At 60.4% G+C, this 23,831-nt stretch overlaps 1 protein-coding gene across 6 annotated transcripts; it reads left to right on the top strand.

The window, feature by feature from the left end:
- The first annotated feature begins 614 nt into the window (after nucleotides 1-614).
- CRTAC1 (cartilage acidic protein 1) lies at nucleotides 615-16,057 on the top strand. 6 transcript variants are annotated; one of them, XM_054163642.1, is made up of 16 exons: nucleotides 615-709; nucleotides 4,506-4,702; nucleotides 5,960-6,156; nucleotides 7,062-7,192; nucleotides 7,816-7,972; nucleotides 8,584-8,718; nucleotides 9,007-9,152; nucleotides 9,335-9,471; nucleotides 10,139-10,221; nucleotides 10,725-10,825; nucleotides 10,910-11,078; nucleotides 11,530-11,675; nucleotides 11,808-11,850; nucleotides 12,327-12,470; nucleotides 13,640-13,765; nucleotides 15,938-16,057. In XM_054163642.1, exons 1-16 carry the CDS (start codon nucleotides 665-667, stop codon nucleotides 16,012-16,014), a joined length of 2,034 nt encoding a protein of 677 aa, XP_054019617.1. In that variant the 5' UTR covers nucleotides 615-664; the 3' UTR covers nucleotides 16,015-16,057. The 6 variants fall into 6 exon arrangements, with proteins under 6 accessions (XP_054019617.1, XP_054019622.1, XP_054019620.1 ...); XM_054163647.1 differs by lacking the exon at nucleotides 15,938-16,057 and adding an exon at nucleotides 14,112-14,298; XM_054163645.1 differs by lacking the exons at nucleotides 13,640-13,765; nucleotides 15,938-16,057 and adding an exon at nucleotides 13,080-13,219.
- Nucleotides 16,058-23,831: the final 7,774 nt, after the last annotated feature.

Raw genomic sequence — 23,831 nt, 5'->3', positions numbered from 1 at the left:
AGGGTGATGGCACAGGGAGGGTGCAAACCCCCAGAGTGTGGCCAGGTGTTGCAGTACGAGGGCTGCCCAGCTCTTCTCCCTTTCCTCACCCCGTGCCCACAGTTGCACTGCTCTGTGGGACAAACCCCCACTGCAGCCGGGCCCCTTGCCTCTGCTTGCCCTGTCACATCGGTTGCCCTTGCAGGCGGTGGGGACCCCTACCTAGCCATGTCCCGAGTGTCACCCACTACCCAGCACCCATGAGGCGACCACAGGGGCGCAGCTCTTTTCCTGCGAGCCTGGAACGCCTTCCCCACAGTCCAGCCAGATCCCACACACCGCTGTTCCACCTGCCTGGGAACCGACGACTCGCTCATCTCGGACCCCCACCCTCCTGCCGCAGCCTACCATCCCCGGCGGGCTCAGTGCCCGGGGCGATGCCCCCCCGGGGTAACGTTCCCCACAAATCCCCCCGCAGCATCCCCGATGGGGTCAGTAAATCAGCGCGGCGCAGCCCCACCCCCGCGCTCGCCATTGGCAGCGGCGTCCCTCACCGCGCTCATTGGCGCTGCCGCCGCCGCCCGGCTCTACATAAGGAGCCGCTCGGCCCGACCGGCCCCATCGGCAGTCGGGCAGCGGCGGAGGTGGAGGCGAGCGGTGCGGCAAGGCGAGGCGGCGGTGCGGGATGCGCTCCCGCCGCCGCGGGGGTGCCGGGCAGCCCCCCTGGCCCGTGAGTAGCGGGGCGGTTCGCTGCTGCTCCTTGAAGTTTCCCGGGACGGGGAGGGGACGGGGATGTGCCTCGTAACTCTGGCACGGGCACCAGCCCGGAGAGAAGTTGGTGGCAGGCAGAGTGTGACCGCAGGCCTGCCCACTCAGCGTGCAGGTGGTTGTGGGGTGGCAAAGCACCCGCCTCGGGTGAATGAAGGGTGGGATGGATGCATGTTGGGCAGGGGGGCACCGGGCTCATGAGGATGGAGTGGTGATGGGGGTGTGGACTGAGACTGAGAAAGCTCTGGCAGAGGCATCAGAGCCACAAGAACCAAAGAACAGCTTCTCTTTCTGGGGTGCTTGTGCTTGCTCTTGGCTGATCCCATGGAGAGGCTGGAGGCTGCAGAGAGAGGGGTCCAGCCGTGCATCTGCCTGCGTGGGAAGAGGGCTGTTGTGTGTTGGTGGGTCTGAGCCCAGGAAAGACTTGGTGTCTGTTTGGGCTGAGCTCAGAGGCTAAGGTGACTTGCTCATTTCCACACTGCATTAGCTGCTGCTGGCTGAGCCCCAGCGTGCCTGGTCCAGCACTGAGGAACCCTGCATGGGAGGGGACAGGGACAGGCCAGACAGCAGCTGGGGGCTTTGGGCCCACCAGAAGCAACCCTGATGGGATGCATGTACAGGCCAGGGGCTGCAAAAAGGGTATGTGAGGAAGCAGCACTGAGCCCACAGCAGCAGCAAGCAGCTGGGACAGTGGGACTGGGGCTCTTGGGTTTTGACTGGAGTAGAAGCACTGCAGGGGCTGAACTGATTCAGGCTGAGGTGTTATGGAGGGGACACTACTGGCATCCATGGGGAGTTCAGCCACTTCAGGGTCTGCAGGATGTCGTCTGCCTGTCCTCTGCCCTGTTGGGTGCAGCCATGGCTGTCCAGGAATGGCAGAAAGAGGAATATGAAGTTACTGGGAAACGTGCAGCATGATGTCATGGGGTGCTGTGATGTCACCGTGTTGACACTGCTCTGAGGTGTCTGTGGGGTGTGATGAGGCCCATTCTGTGCGATGTCAGGCAATGTCACAGTGGAGCCGGAGGTGACTGCGGCCCGGGATGGGATGCCACTGCAGTGGTGGAGCATGACATCACTGGGGTGTGTGGTGTAAAGCAGTGTCATGGTGGCACGTGGGATGGGGTAGCTGCACAGAGATAGCTCCCCCCTTCCACTTGATGTGGGGCAAGGGTTGGGGATGTGGATGTGGGTACATGTGAGCTCTGGAGACAGCATCTCGCCACCTATGGTGAGGAGTCTGGGGCAAGACGCTGTACCTGCCCCAGAGCTCTCTTCCCCATCCCACCCTCCCTGCAGGGCGCTGCCAACTGCAGCCATGTGTGGGGACAGATGAGTCCATTCCTGCCATGGGACCAGCACCCTGTCCTTGTGCTGCCTGACTGTATCCTGTGTGGGTGCCATGGGCCTGCCTTTCTCCCATCCTCCTGCTGCTTCTACCCTGCCTGACACCTTGGCTTTGGGTCACCAGGCTTAGCCTTGTTGAACAGGCACCCTGGGATGATCACAATTCCTGGGGTGACCTTGCCACCAGATGCCACAACACGAGCCAGGACTTGGCTCTGCTGGATCAGAACAGGCTGAGCTCTGCCCTACATACAAGCAAGATCCTGTAGCCTCAAACCACAGCTGGAGGTTCATGCTAGGGCCTTGTATCAGCAGCATGCTGGGAACCATGAGGTGTTTCCTGTTTGCCATGCAAAGCCTGAGCCTTCCTCCCCTCTTCCCAAAATGACCTGGCTCTGGGCCGTGCATCTCTTGCCCATGGCACCAGACACCGGATCTGCTGGGCAAAGCCTTTAGTCTCAAATCAGGACCATTGTTTCCTCCTGGAAAGGCTCCATCCAGCCTGGAGGGATTCCTACTGCAGCTGGATGGTGGGAATTGGGGGGGAGGGAGGGCACCTGGGAAACAAGACAAGCTGTGGGGAGTGGGAACAGGAGGGCGGTGCAGAGCAAGAAGAGCCCTGGCTGTGGCCTGGGGACAGCGACCTATTGCTTGGCTGGGGGTGAGGAGGCACTGCTCTGCACAGGCAGGGTGCTCATGTGGGAGCCCTGCACCCATATGTCCATATATGGGTGGCTCTTCTCTACTCTTGCTTTGAACCCAGCAAAGGCTTCCCCTCCCTTACTGCCCAGCACTGCAGTGACACCAAGCTCTGTCTCATCCTTACACAACCCAGTGAAACTCTCTCCATTGTATGTACCTTGCATGGGGCATCTGCATCAAGAACAGGCACAGGATTCTGCTGCTGGAGACCCACTCCAGACAAGCCAGCAGGGTGCTGGGTACAGTTCCCCGAGTCTGGCTGGGTGGTGGAGAGTGTGGTGCTGCACCTAGGTCTGTGCGAGTAGAGCTGGACACATTCACCCTTGCATCTGGGCCTGAGGAATGGAGAAGGAAGAGGAATGGGACTGGTGCAGTGGGGTGCAGGGCTCTGGGTGTACTGGTGCGGTGGGGTGCAGGGCTCTGGGATTCAAGGTTTCCTCTCCAGCCAGGTGAGCCTGGAAGTGATTTGGTTGTGACAGAGGAATCCTGCTTCACTGAAGACCCTTGAGATCATTCCCATCCCTAGGAAAGACAGCAACAAACTGTTCCCCACAGCTTGGTGGGTCTGCCAGGATCTAAGCCTCAGACACCTTCCTCTCTCCAAGCCTGGACTACATGACCCCATGCAGCTGCCACAGCTTCCTTTGTTTGCTGGCAGGGTCTGCAGCTGGCAGCAGGGTCTCACCTCTGTCCCCCTACCTCCACTGGGAGGGCTGTTCCTGGCTGGAGGGACAGCCCTGCCCAGGGAGATGGCACAGTCACATGGAGCACATTGGTGATGGAGTGCCCCAGCTATCCTTCCAGTCTGCAAGAGTGGGACAGGCTAGTTTTGCTTCCAGAATGAAGCACTGGCATGTGGGTTCACGCCCACAGACTGGGGATGCACAGCTTGCTACTGGGCTCTTCCCCTCTGTAGAAGATTGTCTGGCCTAGGGTGAGGGCTAGCCATCCTGAGTGCCACCTTGTTTGTTACCTGTGCTACAGCCAGGTCAGAGCCAGCTCCAAAATCTCCGCAGCCTTGCCAGCAGTACTGGCAGACACTGTCCTCCGCAGTCCAGGTTAATTGAGCCTCTCCTCCCAGCATCTCCTTTCCACAGACACATCCTTGTGCAGAAACCTTCCTCAGCTAGCCTGGGAGGAGCATGTTGTGTCGAGAACCTGGGAGAAACTGCCAGCAGAGTAGGGAAATTGAGGCACACAGGAGTCACCTGGCAGAATATCTCCATGTTTTCCCTGTGGCCTTTCCTAGCTCTGAAGATGAGCTGGACACAGGTCAAGTTCCCCAGCCCAGTGATGGTCTCCTTCCTTTAGCCTCATCAAGGGAGCACTGATTGACATTGTGACTTGCCAGAATCTTGAGTGCCAGTGGCCTCTTGGGGTAGGGCAAGCTGAAGTTGACCCCATATTTATCAGTATCCCACAGCTCTCCTTCTCAGTCTTTCCTGAGGTGTGTCCCCCCCTTTATTCAACCCTGGCTACCAACTCACTAGGGTACAATCCTGTTCCAGGAAGGAGCCTCCAGCAGGGGTCCGTGCATTGGCATGCCAGAGCTGTTGCAGCACCCTAGGGTTGGGTGGTGGGGTGGCACAAGCTGGGGTGGGTGGTAAGGGGTGGAGAAGGAGTGTTTCCTATGCAAGTCTGATGGGGATGCTGAGGGGCCACAGGGCAGGGTCTTCTCCTGGAGCTGACAGGCTGCAGGTCTCTCCCAGGTGCCTAGGATGTTGGTGCTGTGCCTGCTGTCCCTGGCCTGGCTCACTGAGGGCTTTCAGCGCAGTGAGCCCATGTTCATGGCTGTCACCCACCGCCTGCTCCCACCTGACTACGACAGCAACCCCACACAGCTCAACTATGGTGTGGCTGTCACTGACCTGGATGCTGATGGTGACTTCGAGATTGTGGTGGCAGGGTAAGTGGTACACCTGGTGTCTCGGTGACAGCAGGACCTAGTGGCCCTGCAGGGCCAGGTGTTTCTTGCTCTTCCCTGCACATGTGACCACCTGCAGGGTTATGCACAAGGGTGGTGGGGTGAGAGTGTCTGTGCACCCACTTGTGTCGTTGATGCCAGCATGGGGCCATGCCTGTGTCCCATCCCAGCCCCAGGGCCAGAACCTGCCTCTACAGGGCAGTGACAGCTGCCCAGCAGCTGGGATCCACCCCGCAGTGCGGAGCCAGCATGTCCCCAAGCCAGCTCGGCTCCGCTGACAGGACTCAGCACTCTCCAGAGATTTGGTTAATTGGCTGGAGGTTTTTTATAGCCCTTTATTGGAGTGATGGCTCAGAAGGGCTGGCAGGAGCTGGGGAGGCAGGGAGCCGTGTGCTGTGTTGCAACACCTGAGCAGAGCTGGACACAGAGCAGCTGCTGCCAGCATGTCCAGGCCCAGCTAGGGATGGTGAGGACCATGGTGTGGGCTCTGCATATGTGTACTGGCATGGCTGGGCTCAGTATCTGTGCACACATCACTCTGCTCACTCCCAAAGGAGGAGCACAAAGCTGTGCTCATTTGGAGGGAGCCACTCACTCCAACAAAGCCCATGTAGGGAGGGGGCAGGGCTGTGGAAGTCAGGACAATATGGTGGATGGCAGAGTCCAGCCCTACCATCCCTTGGCATCATCCTGGGGCAGCAAACCATGTGCTGCAACAGGGACCCGCAAAGCAGCCCAGGACACCACTCCCAGCTGTGCTAAGCCAAGCAACCAGCCAGGGTTTTGTAAGTGGCCCCAGTGTCTGTTGTATAACTTGTTTACTGGTGCTTGGGACAGGAACAGGCGGGGAGCCTGTGAGGTGCAGCATGCCAAGAAGATTTGCCTTGCATGCTGGTTCCCCTGGCCTGGAGAAGGGCTGCAAGCAGAGACCTGTGTTCCATCTTGCCCTGCTGGGCCACTCATTCACGGCCCTGGCATTGCCCTGGTGTGCCTGGGCCAGGTAGACATGGGATGCCTGATGTGCTGGTCCAGGCTGAGCATTCCCCATTGGCAGCTGGGAGCCAGCTCCATGTTTGGGTTCTGAGGGCAGACCAGGGTCCTTAGCTTCCATGGGCCATGCAGGTCCCATGCTGTACCCGTGGTGGGGAAAACCCATTCAGTGTTCCTCTGGAGATGGGTTGGGGGCTCTCATCCTGTCCCCAGGCCTCAGGGAGGTGTCATTCCTGCTCATACCCACAGGTACAATGGCCCCAATCTGGTGCTGAAGTACGACAAGGCGCGGGGCCGGCTGGTGAACGTGGCGGAGGATGAGCCCAGCTCTCCATACTACGCGCTGCGGGACCGGCAAGGGAACGCCATCGGCGTGACAGCCTGCGACATTGACGGAGACGGCCGCGAGGAGATCTACTTCCTCAACACCAACAACGCCTTCTCCGGTGAGCCCCGCCGGCAGCCCGGCCCTGCGCCTTGGCTGTGGGGGGAGCTCCCGGCACAGCCGCCCGTGACCTTTGGCGTGTGAGGGATGTGTGCGGGCTGGAGTTAATTTCTCAGTTGAGTGGCTCCATTGATTGATAGCAGTGCGGGGCGGGACGCTGAGCCCAGGCAGCCGCCGAGTCAGCACTTCAGCTGCCCGCTGCCCTCCCAGCAGCACCCTGAGCGGGACAGCAGCTTCCCTGGCCCCCCTAGGGCTGCCCCACCACAGGAACCCTGTGATGCAAATCCCAGCTGTGCCCCTCTGTGCCGTGGCTCCCCCGTGCCTGCTGCACCAAGCCATAGCTACTCCTGCCCTGTTTGTTATGGGCAGGAGACCTGAGCGTCCCGGCGCTGAGCATCCCCAGAGCTCCCTGCATTAGCGCTCTCGCTCAGCTCTACCCCGTGTCCCTGTTCCACAGCCCTGACCTCCAGGCAGCAAATCTGTCTTCCTGATGCTCCTAATTACCCAGGCTGGTGGTGGCCACAGGCATACCTGTCCCTAAATCAGGTGCTGCCATCAGCACTGTCATGGGTAGTGCAGCTCACTGCCTGTGCCTGGCACTGAATTGATTTTTTTTTCCTTTTTTTTTTTTTTTTAAATTTATTTGACTTTTTTTTTTTCTTTACTTTCCTGGGGATGATCTACAGGACTGTGCCCCCTTGGGACACATTTTACCTTAATGAGTTGATTCTTCTGTGTGTCTCCTCACGGCCCTTAAGGGCCAGGGTAGCCTGGCCAAACAGCAGAGATTTGGGATGCTCCAGGAAAAAAAGAGTGCCTGTTCCACAGCCTTCCCTTGCTGCAGGGCACTGGCCTTGGGAGGAGGTGGGATGCTGCAGCCCTCTGAACTATGCCCCCCTGCCACAGGCATGGCCACCTACACGGACAAGCTCTTCAAGCTTCGTAATGGGCGCTGGGAGGACCTCCTGAGCGACGAGGTGAACCGGGATGTGGCTAGCCGCTTCGCCGGGCGCTCTGTCGCCTGCGTGGACCGGATGGTGAGCGAGTAGGGCACAGAGCATCTCTGTTCCCTTTCCACCCCCATGCCTCTTCAACCCTCCCCTATTGGGTCTCATGGGACCTCTCCTCTTGCCTGGGCACCAGGCCCATTCTACCCCCTACTGGGGACAGAGTCACCCCTCAGCTTGTGACTGTCAGGGCTGGCAGCAGCTCCATCCATAGGGACTGTGGGCTCCTGTCCACATGGTTGCTGCCAGCTGATAAACATGCCTGTCAAGGTGATTTATGTTCCTGTCACCTGCTCTTTCTTCTTCCTCCTCCTTCAGTGGTTTGTTTCCCAAAGATTATCCCTAAATCAGGGTCCAGCTGCTGCATGGGACAAGGGGGGTGGTGGGGTGGAGTAGGACCTGGCAAGGCAGGGATATTGAAGGGGGATCAGGGTGCCTGTGTTGTCACCATGAGACTGGGGACCATGGAAACAACAGGACACATCACATCTCCTGGGGTGCTTTTCCACCATGGGCTTTGCAGAGCTCTTGATCAGCACATGGTAGTACTGCCTGATCCCATGAGAGCATCCAGCCCCATGCCAATGATCCTGTGGTCCCTGTGGAGATAGGTTTTAGGCAGGTGGGTGCTAAGAAGATGGCACTGGCCACAGGGCTCCGGCAGGTACTCCATCTACATTGCCAACTACGCCAGCGGCAACGTGGGCCCCCATGCCCTGATTGAGATGGATGTGGCTGCCAGTGACCCTGCCCGCGGCATTGTGGTGCTGGTGGACGTGGCCACCCAGGCTGGCGTCAGCAAGTACACAGGTACTCGGCTGCTGCCGCCCCGAGGGGACAGGGCTCCGCTGGGCAGGGCTAGCGTGGGATCTCTTTGCGGGCAGGGCAGTGCCCGTTGCGGGCACGGCAGTGCAGGCAGTGGCCCCTGCCACGCATTATGCTGCCTGACTGCCCCATCTAGTGGCAGCCCCTTGGCCCCTGGGAAAGAAGCCCACCTGGCAGGACCACTGTGCCTGCTATCATCTGGACCGATCCTCCAGAGCCCTCAGCATCTGTAGGGTAAGCAGTAGGGCACAGGGGCGGGGCACGAGCAGGGCAGCAGGGAGCGTGCCAGCCTGTGCCCCATGCTTCCCCACAAGCACGGGGACTCTTGCCATGTCCTGCCTCCCCAGTGAGAAATTGTCCCTAATTAGGAGTGTTGTCACCATGGCAATGGCAGTGATTGGGGTTGGGAGTAACTCGAGCAGCTTCCAGGATCAATTAGCTCCTGATGAGAGATATTGAAGGCAGGAGAGGTGGACGAGGAGGGGTCACCATGGGTCCTGGGAGCACTGGGTGGGCAGCACCGAGGGGACATAGAGGGCATGACTTCCCTGGGGCAGGACACCGGCTGTTCCCTCACTCCTGGCTACTGTCCCCAGGGGGCCGTGGAGTGGCTGTGGGCCCCATCCTGAGTGATAGCGCCTCTGACATATTCTGTGGTAACGAGAACAGCCCCAATTTCCTCTTCCACAACCTGGGGGACGGGACGTACCGGGATGTGGCAGCTACCGTGGGTGAGTAGGGGAGATGAGGGCAGCACCTGGGCTTTGGGGACCTCGAAGCAGGGCTGGCTCTGCCTGCCCCAGCCTGCCTGAGCTGGGTAAGTACAGGGTGGAGGGACTGCCCTGGTAACCCAGAGCTCAGCTGACCACTGGGACTGGCTAAGGTGCACCAGTGCACAGATGCAGTCCTGCATGGGGAGGACCCATCTGGGGACCATGGGACACATCCCAGGAGGCATGCTGGGGAGATGGAGGCAGGGGGGAGGTCCTGTCTCCCCCCCGTCCCTTGTGGCTCCCCAGGGCTGGATGACCCCTACCAGCATGGACGTGGCGTGGCACTGGCTGACTTTAACCGGGACGGCCGGGTGGACATCGTCTACGGCAACTGGAACGGGCCGCACCGCCTCTACCTGCAGAGCGGGGCCCGTGGGCGCATCCGATTCCGGGTGAGGCTGTGGCTGGGCCCCCCACTGCCAGCTCGCCCACTGACCCTCATTGATCACTGGGGAGGGCAGGTTCACCCTAATTTGGCTTTGGGCTCCAATCCCCAACAAAGAGGGGACCCCAAGCAGGACCCAGCGTTTCGCTCCCGGTGCCTGTTGTCACCTCCTGCACATCCCTTGCGCAGGACATCGCCAGCCCCAAGTTCTCCATGCCGTCCCCTGTCCGCACCGTCATTGCAGCTGACTTTGACAATGACCAGGAGCTGGAGGTTTTCTTCAACAACATTGCTTACCGTGGCTCCTCTGCCAACCGCCTCTTCCGGTAGGAGCCCCGCAGGTACCAAACGGCTGGGGTAGGCTGGCACCCTGGTCTGGGTTTTGAGCAGCCCTCGTGGCACAGCCAGCCTCACGAGGCTCCTCTCCAGCAGTGCCACTGCTTGGGCTCAGCTAATAAAAGGTGGCCGTGACTGAGCCCTTCCCAGTGTCATTACCAGCTGCTGCGATCGTGCCTGCAGCAGCCCCCAAGGTCCCTGGCACTGCTGATTAGCAGCCACGTGGAAGCTTGTATGTGGCTCCTGTTAACTGTGAGGGTCAATTCCTCGTTACCACTGTGTAGCACCTCCTTGCCTGGTGTGTGGGGTGGTGGGAGCTGATTGTCCACCAGTACTGTTACCACAAATGGGTGCAGAGCAGTGGTGTAGCTGGGAGCCCCTGGTGGGGATCTTCCAACCCAGAGGGATGCAGTAGCGTTTGGAGATGATGTTGCTGCTCAGGCCCACAAGGGCCAGACTCGTGACATCCCTGTCACTCTGCACAGAGTGGGAACATGAGGTGCTAACAGACAGAGGCCAGTCCCATCTCCCACCTACCTTGCATAACCACTGGGACTGTCACTTCTCTGCATTCTGCTGTGGGAAGGGAGAGGCACCTCTTGGGAGGTGCTGGGGCCTGCAGGGGCTAGCACTAATGCCCTGTCTTGTGCTTGGCAGGCTCATCCGCAGGGAGCACTCAGACCCCATCATGGAAGAGCTGAATCCGGGGGATGCGCTGGAGCCTGAGGGACGGGGCACGGGTGGGTCTTCCCAGGCCTGGCAGTGGGGGGCATGTTGGGGCTGCTCCACAGCACTGCCTGGCACCCTTTATGCCTAGGGATGCCGCATGTCTAGCTGAGTCATCTGCCTCCTCCCCACCAGCATCCTGGAGACCCCATCAGCCAGGACTGACCCCATACATTCACCCATACTCAGTTAGGGGTGCCCTCTCCAGCTGTTCCCCAGGGCTTTGCTCTCAAGCTCCTTTCTGGGTGTCGACTAGTCAAACTCAGACTTGCATTTGGGCTGGGGCCAGGAAACCTCATGGGTCACATAACCCCCAGGCACTACTTGTCTGCAAGCTGACCCACCTGCTTGCAGGGTGCCACCCATACAAAAACCCTTACAAGAGGGTCACCATATCTTCTCTATTGCTCCTGCATTGCCTGAAGTGTTGCTGCCACCTGTGGGAGCCCACACCAGCAGGATGGTGCAGTGCTGGGAGATGGGGGCCTGGGCCCCAGGCATGATCCTGTCCTTGCAGGGGGTGCAGTGACGGATTTTGATGGCGATGGGATGCTGGACCTCATCCTGTCCCATGGGGAGTCCATGGCACAGCCAATCTCCATCTTCAAGGGCACTCAGGTGACTCAAAAAGGGAGTCCTCGTGTTGTCCCTATCCCTTTCACCCCTCCTTGCTCAGACTCCCTGGTCCCTCCTCCCTTGCAGGGAACCAGGAACAACTGGCTGCGCGTCATCCCCCGCACCCGCTTTGGGGCCTTTGCCCGGGGGGCCAAGGTGGTGCTGTTCACACGGCGCAGCGGGGCGCACCTGCGCATCATCGATGGCGGATCAGGGTACCTCTGTGAGATGGAGCCTGTGGCACACTTTGGACTGGGTGAGCTGGGGAGGGCAAGGGGCTATCTCTACCCCAGCCTCCCTGCCTCTTGGCAAGGGCCACCTCTGCTGCCACAGTGCCCTGTTGTATGGTTATCATCCAGGCCTATCACCCTAGGCATGGTGGGCTCCAGGGGAGGCTGTGGGCAGAGTGCCCAGCCACTGCAGCCCTGCTGCAAGGGACAGCTGCCCCCTTCCTCACCCCCAGCCTGCTGCTTTGCCCAAGCACCAGGGCTATCCCTGCTCACTGGCAGAGCATCCCATTGCCCCCACATGCACCCCTTAGGCTACATCTCTGGGTTAACAACATGGGCTGTCAGCATCAGGCACCTGAGACGTGGCTCAGGATGCAAAGGGAGGCTTTGTCCTTCCATCACTACCACCCTCCCTGGCCTCCTTTCAGCCCCTGTCCACCTGGGAAAGCCCCCCTCTGACAGACTGCCCGCCTGCAGGGCACGATGAAGCCAGCAGCCTGGAGGTGACCTGGCCGGACGGCCGCGTCGTGACACGAGCTGTGGCCAGCAGTGAGACTAATTCTGTCCTGGAGGTCCCCTACCCTCTGGACATGGAGGAGCCACTCGTGCCTGTCCCGATGGAGGTGAGGGCCAGGGGTGGGTGCAGGGCAGGAGACTTTGGCAGCAGGAACAGAGGGCTGGAATCTGCTGGCTCTGTGGCTGCCCAGGGCTGATTGCTCCCCATCCTGGCTGTCTCTGCTTCTCCCCAAACACAGTGCGGGCAGGGATTCTCCCAGCATGAGAACGGACGCTGTGTAGGTGAGTGGCTGCTGGGGGCATGGGCACGTCTGCATCTAGGATGTTGCAGCATGGCCCTGTGAAGGGCACAAGGGCAGCACCCTGCTATGTGGAGGTGGCAGACAGGGAGGCAGCAGGATATGCATGCAGGGCTCAGTGCAAGGCATGGCTGCTAGCCTGGCACATGACCTGGGAATGGGGCCTGCAGCACAGGTCTAGAGAGGGACTGTGATGGTAAGGGGAGTGGGGCGAGCGGGCACTCCCTGGGTAGGAGGCATGGCTGGCATGTGGCAGGCACTGTATTAGGTCCAAGAGCAGCAGGGATGCACTAGGGTGGCCGTGGCTATGTGTGAGCATCCTGGGCAGAAGCGTGGCTTGTTTATCACCGTCTTTGGGGATGTCATCTAGCATGTCTTTGGAGGGAAGTGAAGGGGCCATGGCCAGCTGCCACAAGCTCCCAGCACAGCTGTCTTGCACTGAAACCCCTCTGCCTGTAGACACAGATGAGTGCACCAAGTTTCCCTTTGTCTGTCCCCGGGACAAGCCTGTCTGCGTCAACACCTACGGTGGGTACCGGTGCCGCAGCAACAAGCGCTGCAGCCGGGGCTTTGAACCCAATGAGGATGGCACAGCTTGTGTGGGTGAGTGACAGCAGGGACCCTCTGACCCCATCCCAGCACAGGCTGGCCCAGCTTGTGGGCAGCAGCCCCAGAGCACTGTCCTAGGATGCTACTGCATCCCTAACAAAGGCCTGGTTACATCATGTAACTTAACCAGTTTGTTGCCCACCCACCTCCACCTTGGCTCTGTAGCTGTTTGTCCTGTGTCCACCACACACACACACACATCCTGAGCCACCACTGACTCCCCCTCTCTCTTTCTTTCTCTTGCTCCTTCTCTGTGCAGCTCAAGTGGCCTTTTTTGGGGGATACCCCTCTGCTGGAAGTTGGCCCGGGCCCCCTCACAGTGCCCTCCTCTCTCTAGTTCTCGGACTCTGGCTTTGCCTCTATGCACTTTAACCCCTGCCTGTAACACGCCAGAGCAGCCTTGGCAGAAGGACCGGACAGCCTATGCCTCTTTCTTTCTCTCTTTCTCTCCATGTTAAACTGCCCTGGAAGTGCTGGCTGTGCCCCACTGGGGCAGCCTGCGGTGGGATGGGCATGGAGCCCTGCTGCCTCTTTCACCATGCCTGGGAAAACAGCCCCGGGGCAGCGCCCCTTCACCGGCACCTCCTGCTCCTTCCACACCAGGGCCTCCCCGGTGGTCGCTTGCTCCGTCGCCTTGATACTGTACCATGTGCCTGCTGGTTTGGCCTGCGACGTGTGTGCTTTGCCTGTCCCCTCCTCAGGGATGGGGACCTCCCTCCCCAGTCCTGGCAGAGGAGGGGCACCCCAGCCCTGCAGGAGAAGGACCTTCCTGGTCTGTTTTTTAACGTATTGACCCTACTGTTTGGAGTCAGACCCCGCTCAGTCTTCCAGCCCCTCTCCTGAAGAGCCTCCCCCAATAAACTATATCCTGTCTATTAGCCCAGCCTGCTGAACTGTGCAGGTCAGGGCTGTGTTCACCCTGCCCTGGGCTTGCCTGGGAAGGAGGATCGTGGATGGGGAGAACCCTTAGCATCCCCCAGCTCTCCTTGCCCTGGGTCAGGAGCTAGCTGGAATATGCACATGGGGCCTAGGTGTCTCTGTCCCTGCTCATTCCCGCTCCTAGCCCTGGAACTATGACCAGATGTGCAGCACCACAACAGGTGGGCTGTGCTCTCTTCCCCCTGCATGTTTTAACCCCATACTGCTCTGTTCTCCACCACCAGACATCGATGAGTGTGCCCAGGGCTTGCACAACTGCAGCCAGCTCTGCACCAACACCCCGGGGACACACACGTGCCACTGCCACCAAGGCTTCAGTCCCCTTGATCACACTGCTAGACAGTGCCTCGGTGAGTACCTGCAGCAGTGGGGCTGGCAGCCTGCGATGCCTACCCACCTCTGCTAGGTGCAGCCATGCTGCCCTGGGAGCAGAAATGCTGTTTCCTGGGGTGCCCTGTTGTATTCCCAGCCCTGGGCCTGGCCAACCCGCAACAGGGGTCAAGACAGACTGTGGCGGTGTAGGAGTTAGTGAGGGAGGCATCTGCCACTCAGCAGCCATGATCTGGAGATGCCTTTGTGTCCTAGCTTCACCCAGCCTCAGGAAGGGGCAAGGGGGCATTCTATCTCCTGCTCTGCCTGTGCCAGATAAGTCCCATACCCTTGCCATAAGTCTGATCCTCTTCCCTTCTTTTGCAGATATAGATGAGTGCCAGGCACAGCCTGGCCCCTGTGACCATATCTGCCACAACAGTCATGGTTCTTTCCATTGCCACTGCCACCAAGGCTTCTCCCTAGGTGCAGGTGGACACTGTTGGCACAAGTAGCCTGCCCAGCACACCTGGCTGCCTCATTTGCTCCCCTCCCTGCACCAGTTGTGCCTAGTGCCAACTGAATAAACCCTTTCCTGCACTGCTTTACCTGTGGGGCTACATTCACAGCTCCCTTCCCCCACTTCTTTCCCCCTTTCTCACCCTTCTGGGGTTTGATGCACACTGGTGTGCTAGGGCATACTCAGCCCCAGCCTGGCTCTGTGCCCTCCAGAATCACCTGACCCCCTTACGACGCAGGAGTATGAGTGACAGGTGCCAGGGGATAAAGTGTGGTGTTTATTGAGGAAGGTCTTCATGCAGGGGTGGGGCTCAGCAGGAACAGTGGGGCCAGGTCCACCCTGCACACATGCCATCACCAAGCCAAAGGGGGGAGTCCTTCTGGGAGCCTGGGAGAGCAGGGCCAGCCCTGCACCCAGGCAGGGACTATTCTAGAGGTGCTGGGTGTCACAGGGATGCTTCTATTGCCCCTCCATCTGACCTTGGCCTATGAGCCCCCCACTTGCAGCCAGGCCCAGGGGCTCCTAGGAGTCCCCACCACAGATGAGGCTGAAAATGGGGGTGCTGCTGGCAATTGCATGCAGATTGCATGAGCAGGGGGAGAGGAAGGGCCTGGTGGAGCTGCTCCACTAAGCACCCTCTCTGAATTGGGGCAGAGCAGGGATCCTGGTTCACCCATACCACAGCTCAGCCTCCACTATGCTGAGCCATGCATCACAAGGGCAAGAGCCTGTCCACCACTATATGGCCCTGCCCTGGGCATGGGGCTTGGGCTGGGAAGCTTTCTGGCACCAGGTCAGGCAGGGAGCAGAAGCAAGTGTCCAGTGTCAGGGGAAGTGCTAAAGGATGGTGCTGGCGTGGGTGCTGCTGCCAGCTGGGTGAGGGTATTTGGCCAGGGCTGGGGAGCAGCAACAGGCAGCATGGGGCCAGGGCTGGGGTGAATGTATGGCAACATCATGCAGATGAAGCAGCATCAGGGCTCTGCCAGGCACCCTGAACAGCAGGTACGCAGCAGCTGAGCCCACCCTGCGGCACCAAGAGCAGGACAACCCAGGGAGGAGGTGCAGCAAAGGCTGGCAGTGCCCGTGGGCACGGGGATAAGTGTGTGCTCACCACTTAGGGCTTTGCCAGTCCCACTGCTCCTGAGTGTGTGGCATGCGGGGTGCTGCCAGCTGGGGCTGCCCGCAGCAGGGCAGACTCCTTTGTTTGTGGCAGGGACAGCAGCACCAAGCACCCAGAGGGCTGCAGGAGCCCCGTGGCACCAGTTTAGCTCAGTGGGAAGCACCTGGGGTGCACCAGCACCTGCTCGCAGTGGGTTTGAGCAGGGACAGTGTCACTGCAGGGGGCACAGAGCAGAGAGGGGTGGGTAGCCCTGCCGGGGCTATCCCTCCAGCCTCTTCCTCCCACCCAGCCTGGGCTCAGAAGCGGGTGCTCTGGTAGTGCAGCCTGCGCAGCTCAGACAGGCCACTGTCCCGGCAGTACGAGTCCCGGCAGGGACTCTCTGCCAGTCACCGCCCCCCCGCCCCACCCCCGCTGCTGCTGCTAGAGCTACCGCTGCTGGAGCTGCCACTGCTGCACCGGTCCTCGTAGATGGAGATCTCAATCTGGGGCCTGCTAAGGATCATGGATGAGATGGGCTAGTTCAATTACCTGGCAACCGCTCCCAGCATCCCCTCACCCTTCTCATCCCCTCAGCATCCCGCTGCACAGAGGATACAACTCTCATGCCACGCTCCAGGGGGTCAGTAAGCAGCAGCCCTCGTGGTGCATAGATCTTCTCATTCTGCTCTTGGATATACTTGGAGATCTTCTTCAGCACCTGCCGGCACAGGGAGAGACACTCAGGGCCTTCCAGCACTGCTGCCTGCTCCCTGTGCCGTCCCTGTGCCCACCCTCACACCTGCCACTATGCCCATCCCCGCACCCTTCCCTGGGTCTCAGCACCTTCTCATAGTGTGTCTCCATGCAAAGGAAGATGAAATAGGCAGTGGCACAGGCCAAGCACCCCTCCAGGTACGAGCTGCCTCCAATCTTCTCTGCCTCAGCGTAGAAGCTGTTCAGGGTTTTCACAGTTTCCTCGAAGAGCTGCCGCTCAATCTGTGGCAGAAATCAGCATGAAGAGGAGTCTGACCAGAGGATGGCTGCCCTGTCCCCATCCCTGAGGGGGACTTTGGGAGCATTTATCCCTCTCCTCCTTGCCCAGTTCATGCCTCAGGTCTCTAGCCCCTGCCACCTCCCGCCCAAGCCAAAACATGCTGAGCTTGCATCCCAGCACCAGTCTCCTGGTTCCCAGGAGCACTAGAGCTCTTGCAGATCAAGCAAAGTGGCTGTGAGTGCATGCACCCAGCTGCATCATCTGGCCCAGGGCCATACAACACCCTGTGGAGGCCCCGTGCCTTCAGACTCCCCTCCCCCCTGAATCCCCATAGGACACCAGTGTAGGGCACCCACACACACGCCCTGATCACCTTCCAAGCTCCATACCCGGCTCTCCAGCTCAGGAGGGAACTTTGTCTGGAACTGGCAGGTGGTCCCATCACTATAATCCCGCTGCACAAAGACCTTCGTGGCCAGGGATGCACTGCGTCGCAGCTCCTGCAGGCTGTGCACCTGGGGGACAGCAGCTGAGTCAGGGAAGGGCTGCAGCTGAGGTGTGCCAGGCATTTCTCCTGGGGGCTGAGGGCCTGGGCAGCAGTGTCATTCCCCAGCATCAGAGGTTGCAGGCTTGCCCACCCCTGGGCAGGGAGCCCCCAGCAGGGGCTGTGTCATGGTATGAGCACAACTCAGCAATGGAGGTGTGAGGCCAGGGGCAAGGGGGGGATCGCAGAATCACAGAACAGTGGAGGTTGGAAGGAACCTCCAGATATCATTGAGTCCAACCTCCCTGTCAAAGCAGGATCACCATGTTGCACAGGAATGCATTCAGATGGGTTTTGAAAGTCTTCAGAGAAGGAGGCTCCACAACCTTCCAGGGCTCTGTCCCCCCACCGTAAAGAAGTTTCTCCTCACGTTGAGGTGGAACCTCTTTGTGTTCCAACTTCTACCCATTGTTTATTATCCTAACACTGGGCACCTCCAAAAAGAGACCATTACCTTCACCTTAACACCTGCCCCTCAGATATAGATGTTAATAAGATCTCCTTTCAGCCTTCTCTTCTCAAGACTGAACACCCCCATTCTTTCTTCCATAGCAGAGATGTTCAAGTCCCTCAATCATTCTTGTAGCTCTCTGTTGGACTCTCTCCAGCAGATCCCTGTCTCTCTTGAACTGAGGAGCCCAAAACTACACACAGTGGTCCAGGGGTGGTCTCACTAGGGCAGAGCAGAGGGGAAAGAGAACCTTCCTAGACCTACTGGACACACTTTTCTTGATGCACCCCAGGATGCCATTGGCCCTCTTGGCCACAAGAGCACATTGCTGTCCCAGTAGGATAGCAGCAAGGGGGCAAGGGAAGGATGCTGTGGCAGCCCCAACCTTGGAGCATGGGTGAATGCATATGCTCCTTGCCCTGGCCTGCTGCCTGGCCTTGCCTCCACTGGCTGCTGCAAACATGGGTGCCTGTCCCTTGGTGGGCTATGGCCTGGTGAGGGGACAGGCCCCTGTTCCCAGCAGTGCCACACTCAGCACACAGCTACCCCAGCAGCTTCCAGGTGAGAGGAAGGGAGCAAGCTGAGCAAGAGCAAGGGCCCAGGCTGTAGCGGAGCTGCAGTGGCAGCACAGCAGGCTGCTTTGGGGCAGCTGCCCCAAGGGCAGGCGCTCAGCTCAGCCCAGCCCAAACAACCCGGGCACCGCACAGTGGCCAAGCCCCATGGAGTCTGGGCTGTGGGGCAGCTGTGGGGGGCTGGAGGGGCCAAGTTGTGCCAAAGACAGCTGTCAGACCCCTCCCAGTGCTTCCCTTGGGTAACAAGGGGCCACCACCTGCTGTGTGCCCCACGGGCCCTCTGCCTCCGTCCCGAATCCCACCCACAGCACCAGGGAGAAGGAATCCCAGCCCCACAGCCACCTCTCCTCCCGGGGCACCCCGCCCCAGACCCATGCTGCTCCCTCCAACAAAGGTACTTTGCATCAACCCTGCACAACCCACACACCTCACCAGGCTCCCCACATGGTCCACGCACCCCTCCCAGCCCTCAAAACCCCACACTACCCCTTCCCAGTGCACCTCCCGCGGACCTCCGCCCCACGCCACCCGCCGCGGATCGCATTCCCCCGCGCCGCGCCAGCCGGTGGGGACGGGAGGGCAAAGCGGGGCGGCTCTGCTGCAGCCCGGCATCGAGGGGGTGCCCGCTGTCGGGGTGACCCCTGTCGAGCCGCCACCGCCGCGCACCCACCTCCGTGGCCATGGCGCGGGGTGCGCCCGGGCCGGGCCGGGCCGGGCTGAGCTGGGCCGGGAGCGGCGCGGGCGGAACGGGCGCTGTCAGCGGGGCCGCGCCGAGCCGGGCGGGGGCCGGCGCTGTCCGCGGTGCTGCTGTGCCGAGCGGCGGAGGCGGGCCCCGCCGCCCCGTGTGCGCAGCCGCCCGGCCCTCCACGGCCCGCCCCGAGGCGGCGGGGATGGGCGCCCGTGGCTACCGGCGCCGAGCCCCTGGGGGATGCGGTCCCGACTGCTGGAGATGGCAGTACCTGGGATCTGGTTGTTCCGGGGGCTGGCCCCGGCTGTTGGGCTGCCAGGGGACAGAGAGAGCGCTACTGCTGCAGGTCCCCGGGGGTCCTACCGGCACTGCGGCTACCGAGGCCCGGCTGCTAAGGGGATGCGGCTTTGGGTCCCTGGAGGGGAGGGAGGGGGGGGAACTGCCTGCCGAGGGGTTCCTGCTCGAGGTAATCGGGGGCCTGGGCGGCCGAAAGTCTGTCCCGGTGGGTATCTGGGCGTGGGGGGCGAACATGAAGCTGGCAGTCTGCCATGCCCGGGAGCTTCGTCTGAAGCTGTTTGTTTGCTAAGGATTTGCAGCTGGCACTGCGCTCTGGGGTGGGCAGACATCAAAGAGGAGAGCTAACGAATTCCCTGATATCTTTGCCCATTGACAGCTTTATTAGAGCCGGAGAAATGCCAAAGAGGGAGGCAGAGGTTCTCCCAAGAGGCAAAGGTGGGGACACTCTCAGCTGGAGCTGGAGCCATGGTGAGGCAAGAGGGATGTGGTAGCTGGGCACAGGGCTCTTCCCAGGCAGGAAAGCAGCCAACCCTTCCCTCCACACCTAGGAGATGCTGGAGGAAGTGCAGGGCCCTGTCAGCACGGCTGTTCAGGCTGCTAGCGCAGCACAGCCCGCTGCCTGTGGCTTAGGGGCCCTAGCAAAACGGGCAGCTGAGCACTATCCCAAGGCTTCAGGCAGAACAGAGGCAGAGTCCTGGTGAGGCTGGAGGCAGCCCATGTACTCTGGAGTGTGGCAGGGTTTTTGACCAAGGGACCAAAGGACGCATGCAGGCAAGGACCCAAGCTAGAGGGTTTGTCTTCCTCACAAACACAAAGCTACAGATTCCATAGCTTTGGGGAGGAACTTGCTGCTCCCGTGGTTCAGAGCAGCTCTGCCAGCCCACACCCCAGAGCAGTGGGGTACACCCTGCCCAGAGAGTGCCACAGAGCCAAAGGATTCCCCTCAAGTCTCTCATAGACACACACACGTGCGTGTGCGCACAGACATTAGTGCATGCACTCAGATGTTCACATCTGCCTGCACCCCCTGGCATGCACCCAGGTGCACATGCACACACTCACACAGATGGGCATGTCCCCAGGTGCCTCCAAAACCAAGCCCTGCATCCTGGTTCCTTCCCGTGCCACATCAGGGCTCGCCTGCCTGCCTGGCATCACCCTGCCAGTTGCCATGGCAATGCTGCTGTGACTGCCAAGAGATGAAGTTTGCTTTACAACACCATGGCGAGGGGCAGAGAGCAGCCAAGGGGGCTCAGCTGTCCCTGCCACCCCAGATTCAGCCCATCTGCCTGGGGTGCTGCTCCAGGGATGCCTCCAGCTACATCCACTTAGCCCAGGTGTGGGACTCTTGGTTCTGAGCTCCAGTTGCCTCAGAAGCCACAGATCTAATGTCTGCAGGACCAGGACATATGTCAAGGGGTGCTCTTTGGTAGGACATTGGCTCCCCATCATGAGCATCCACCTTCTGCCAGCCACACTGCACAGGATCAAGTCCTGCCCAGTGGCAGAAAGGACATGGGCAGGCTGGACCTGCCCCACAATGCTCCTCATTCCCACATAGCCTTGGCCCTGCTTATAGTGCCCATAGTCCCTGGTATCTCCAGAACCCACTGAGGGCTGCCAGGCTACTTCCCCAGTGCAGGATGCACCACTGTGGGCTTTCCAGTTTTAATAAGAACAGGGATAGGTCCTCTTGGTCTCCATACAGATGGGACAGGCTACTGCCATGCAATGCCATGCCAAGCCATGACTTCCAGCAGGGTAGGGACTGAGGGAGGCTGGTATAGCTGACAGGGTCACAGGCAGTAGGAGCAGGGGCAGTATAGGCTTGGGGCAGCCCAGAGCACTATGCAGGGGGTTGGCAGAGTGCCTGCAGCAACAGGGCTCTGGCCATTCTGCTCCATCTGCTGAGCCCCGAGGGGCTATTTTTAGGCTGCCTGGCAGTGGGAGCAGGCACCGCATGCACAGCTGCTGCCAGAGCTGCCTTTACTCCTCTGCCTGGGTCCTCCTCTGGGTGCCTGGTGTGAGTGGGCTCCGACCTGTCCTGCAGACCTCCACTTGCCCACAGTTCTGGATGACTGCCCAAAGGCTCTGCTCCTGGTGCCATGGGACAAGCGTGGGACATGCTTGGGTCCCCTAGGGCCAGCCCTGAACAGTCAGCATGCCCATGCCCATGACACTGTGCAGCAATGCCCCAGTACTGCCCCTAGTCCAGACCTGCGCTTAGCTCCCAGGCTGGAACAGGGAGATGGCCTCAGCATGTCCCTGAGTGCACAGTGTCATACCCTTTCCCAACATCCCAACCCTCTCCACAGGCTCAGTACAGTGGCTGGGGCCATGGAGGGCAGCTGGAGTCCTGCAACGAATCCTTGGGGCCCCATCCTGCATCCACTGCATGCCATGTCCCCTTCCCAGCCGGTCAGAGCTGTCAGCAGCTCAGGATGAACTTCAAAGGGGCCAGGGCAGGGCCAGGCCCTGGCAGCTGCTTCACACAGGGCCAGTGGAGGGGGGCTTTCATTAGTGGAGAAGTTAGTATGAGCTCATAGCCCCAGAGAGCACAACGGTGACATTTAGGAGGTTGGCAGAGGCAGTGGGACAGGGTGATTACCTGATAACCTCTCCTGGGAGATGCCAGGTGTGTGCACCAGTATGGGGAGGGGCACATCCCCCACACTGGAAGCCACTTCAAAACAGCTCCAAGTGCCTGAACCTGCCCCTTCATGCAGGACATGAAGACTGGCCCACTGGCCCTATAGCCTGGGCACCCTAAACATGGGTACCCCTCTGTGGTACCCACAGCACCACCACATCCGGTTGTGTTCATCCCAATGGGTGGTGCCAGGACCCTGTTTCACTGGGAGCCCCTGTGGAGGGTGAGAGCAGTCTCCAGTATACCCCACAGGAGTGCATGTTCTGGGGGGGCATAGCATCCTCCTGTGAACAGGCAGGCAGAGTGGGTTGCAGTCTCAGAGCAGGGTCCAATTTTGACAAAGCTGCTAGAAGATTAATGCTATGCTGGGGATGAGGCTGCACTGGGAAGAGATGTAGGTGGCCTTTCTCCCCTCCCCAGTGGGGTAGGGGTGAGCAGCACACTGTAAAGCAAAGGGGCTCTTCCCTAGGGATATCCCCACACTGGTCATGCCCCATTCCTGCCCCACAGAAGGGTGGTTGGGGTTGGCAGGCTGGCAGTGAACAGGGGATCTGCGTGCAGGCTGGGGCAGACGGGCAGGGCCAGGAGCTGCAGGAGGGGCTGAGAGCTTTAGGGCAGCCTCAGCCTCACAGCTGGCCGGGAGTGCTGCCAAGCCACATTCCTGGGGCTGCCAGGCCAGAGGAGCATGTGTGGGCACAGGACTGCCCTGGCTGCTGCCCACCCCCGCTGGTCCCATGCCCTTTGGCAATCTTATCCCCGCAGTGCTCCCAGCCATGCCCCAAACTCGATGGGCCACCCTCAGACAGGGCCACCCCCGCGAAGCTGTGCTGCCACCCCTGCACTGTCCCCCACGCCAGGGTGCTCTCTCCCGGGAGCTGCCCGACATGCTAGGATACAAGTCCTCACACGGCCAGCCCGGGGGTGCTGTCCCCTCCTGAGAGTCCCTGCTCCGTGGTGGGTACAGCCCATGCTCAGCACGGATGCGGCTCAGGATCCAGAAGTCCCAGGAGCCTGGGAAGGGACTGGAGCACAGAGGATGAGAGGACAGAGAGGACCGGAGGACCGGGGGTAGCCTAGCGGCCTAGCAAGTCCTAAGTGATGTGTCTCTGCCCACAGAGACAAGGTCAGCAGCACCCAAAGCTGCGGTGGGAGGGGGCGCAGCGACACAAGGGAGGCCAGGAGAAGGCAGCGGGACCCCTGCTCAGCGTCTCATTCCACGGGAGCCTCCTGCTCCCCCAGCTTAGATCTGCTCTGTGCTACAACCAGGCACAGGTTCCAGGGGAAGACCCGGAGTGGGGAAGGGGCACCCCAAGGGGATGTCCTCTTACCATGCCACCCTGGCTAGCCGTCCCCGAGGTCTCCACCGCAGAGGGAGCAGCCCCCATGGTCCTGCTGCCGGCTCGCTGCCGTGAGACGGTGACACAGGCGGTGGCACAGCCAGCTCCTCCGAGTGACAGGCGCGAGTGTCAGAGCCCCGGCCAGCTGCGTAGGTGCAGGACAGGGATGTGGCCACTGGAGCAGCCTGCACAGGACACAGTGCAAGATTCCAGCTCCAGCTGCCTTGAGGCCATACCTTTCCTCGTAGCACAGCCCCAGTCTACCTCGCCTGGGGCGTTCCGGGTGGCAAAGGGTTAAGGAAGCAATGGGTGTGCAGCATGGACCCCTCCAGAGCAGAGGCACAGTCTCAGCTCCAGGACACAGCTGCCAGGACACCTGGCAGGGTGTGAGCAGAAGACAGACACCCCTCTCCTGGTGCAGTCCTGCTACCCGCAGCATGGCCATGGTGCCAGAAGGTGACTCAGTGGTTCTAATAAAGGCATCGTGACAGATGAGGAGAGCAAGCCGGCTGGCAAGGAGCCCCTTTCTCCCCCCCCAGCTCCTTCATCTTCATCTGGTGGGGTGCCAGCTGGTACAGGGTGCTCAGCACCCCAGGCATCTTCCTGGGAGGGACTGTGAGCACGGGGGCCTGGACTGAGCTGGGGACAGGGCTCCAGAAACCAGTCTGTGGCAAACAGCAGGACAGTACCACTGCTGACAGTGCCACGGAGACAGCCTGGGGACATCACACCCCCTCAGGGCAAGGTGTGCTTGGCATCACACACACTGGCAGTTCTATTCGGCACACACAGGCTCTCTCTGTCCCCACTTCCTTGGTCCTGCTCCCAGGCCTCACTAGACCCTTCCCAGCCCAGCTCCCATAGCAATTGTGCCCTGCCCCAGCCCATCCATCATGGATTAGCTATTTTCTATCAGCATTTATCTCCAGGTAATCTCACCCCTGCTGTGACAGCC

Source organism: Dryobates pubescens, chromosome 8 (genome assembly GCF_014839835.1).
Source record: "Dryobates pubescens isolate bDryPub1 chromosome 8, bDryPub1.pri, whole genome shotgun sequence".
Lineage (NCBI taxonomy): Eukaryota > Metazoa > Chordata > Aves > Piciformes > Picidae > Dryobates > Dryobates pubescens.
This window is presented reverse-complemented; position numbering and strand designations above follow the sequence as displayed.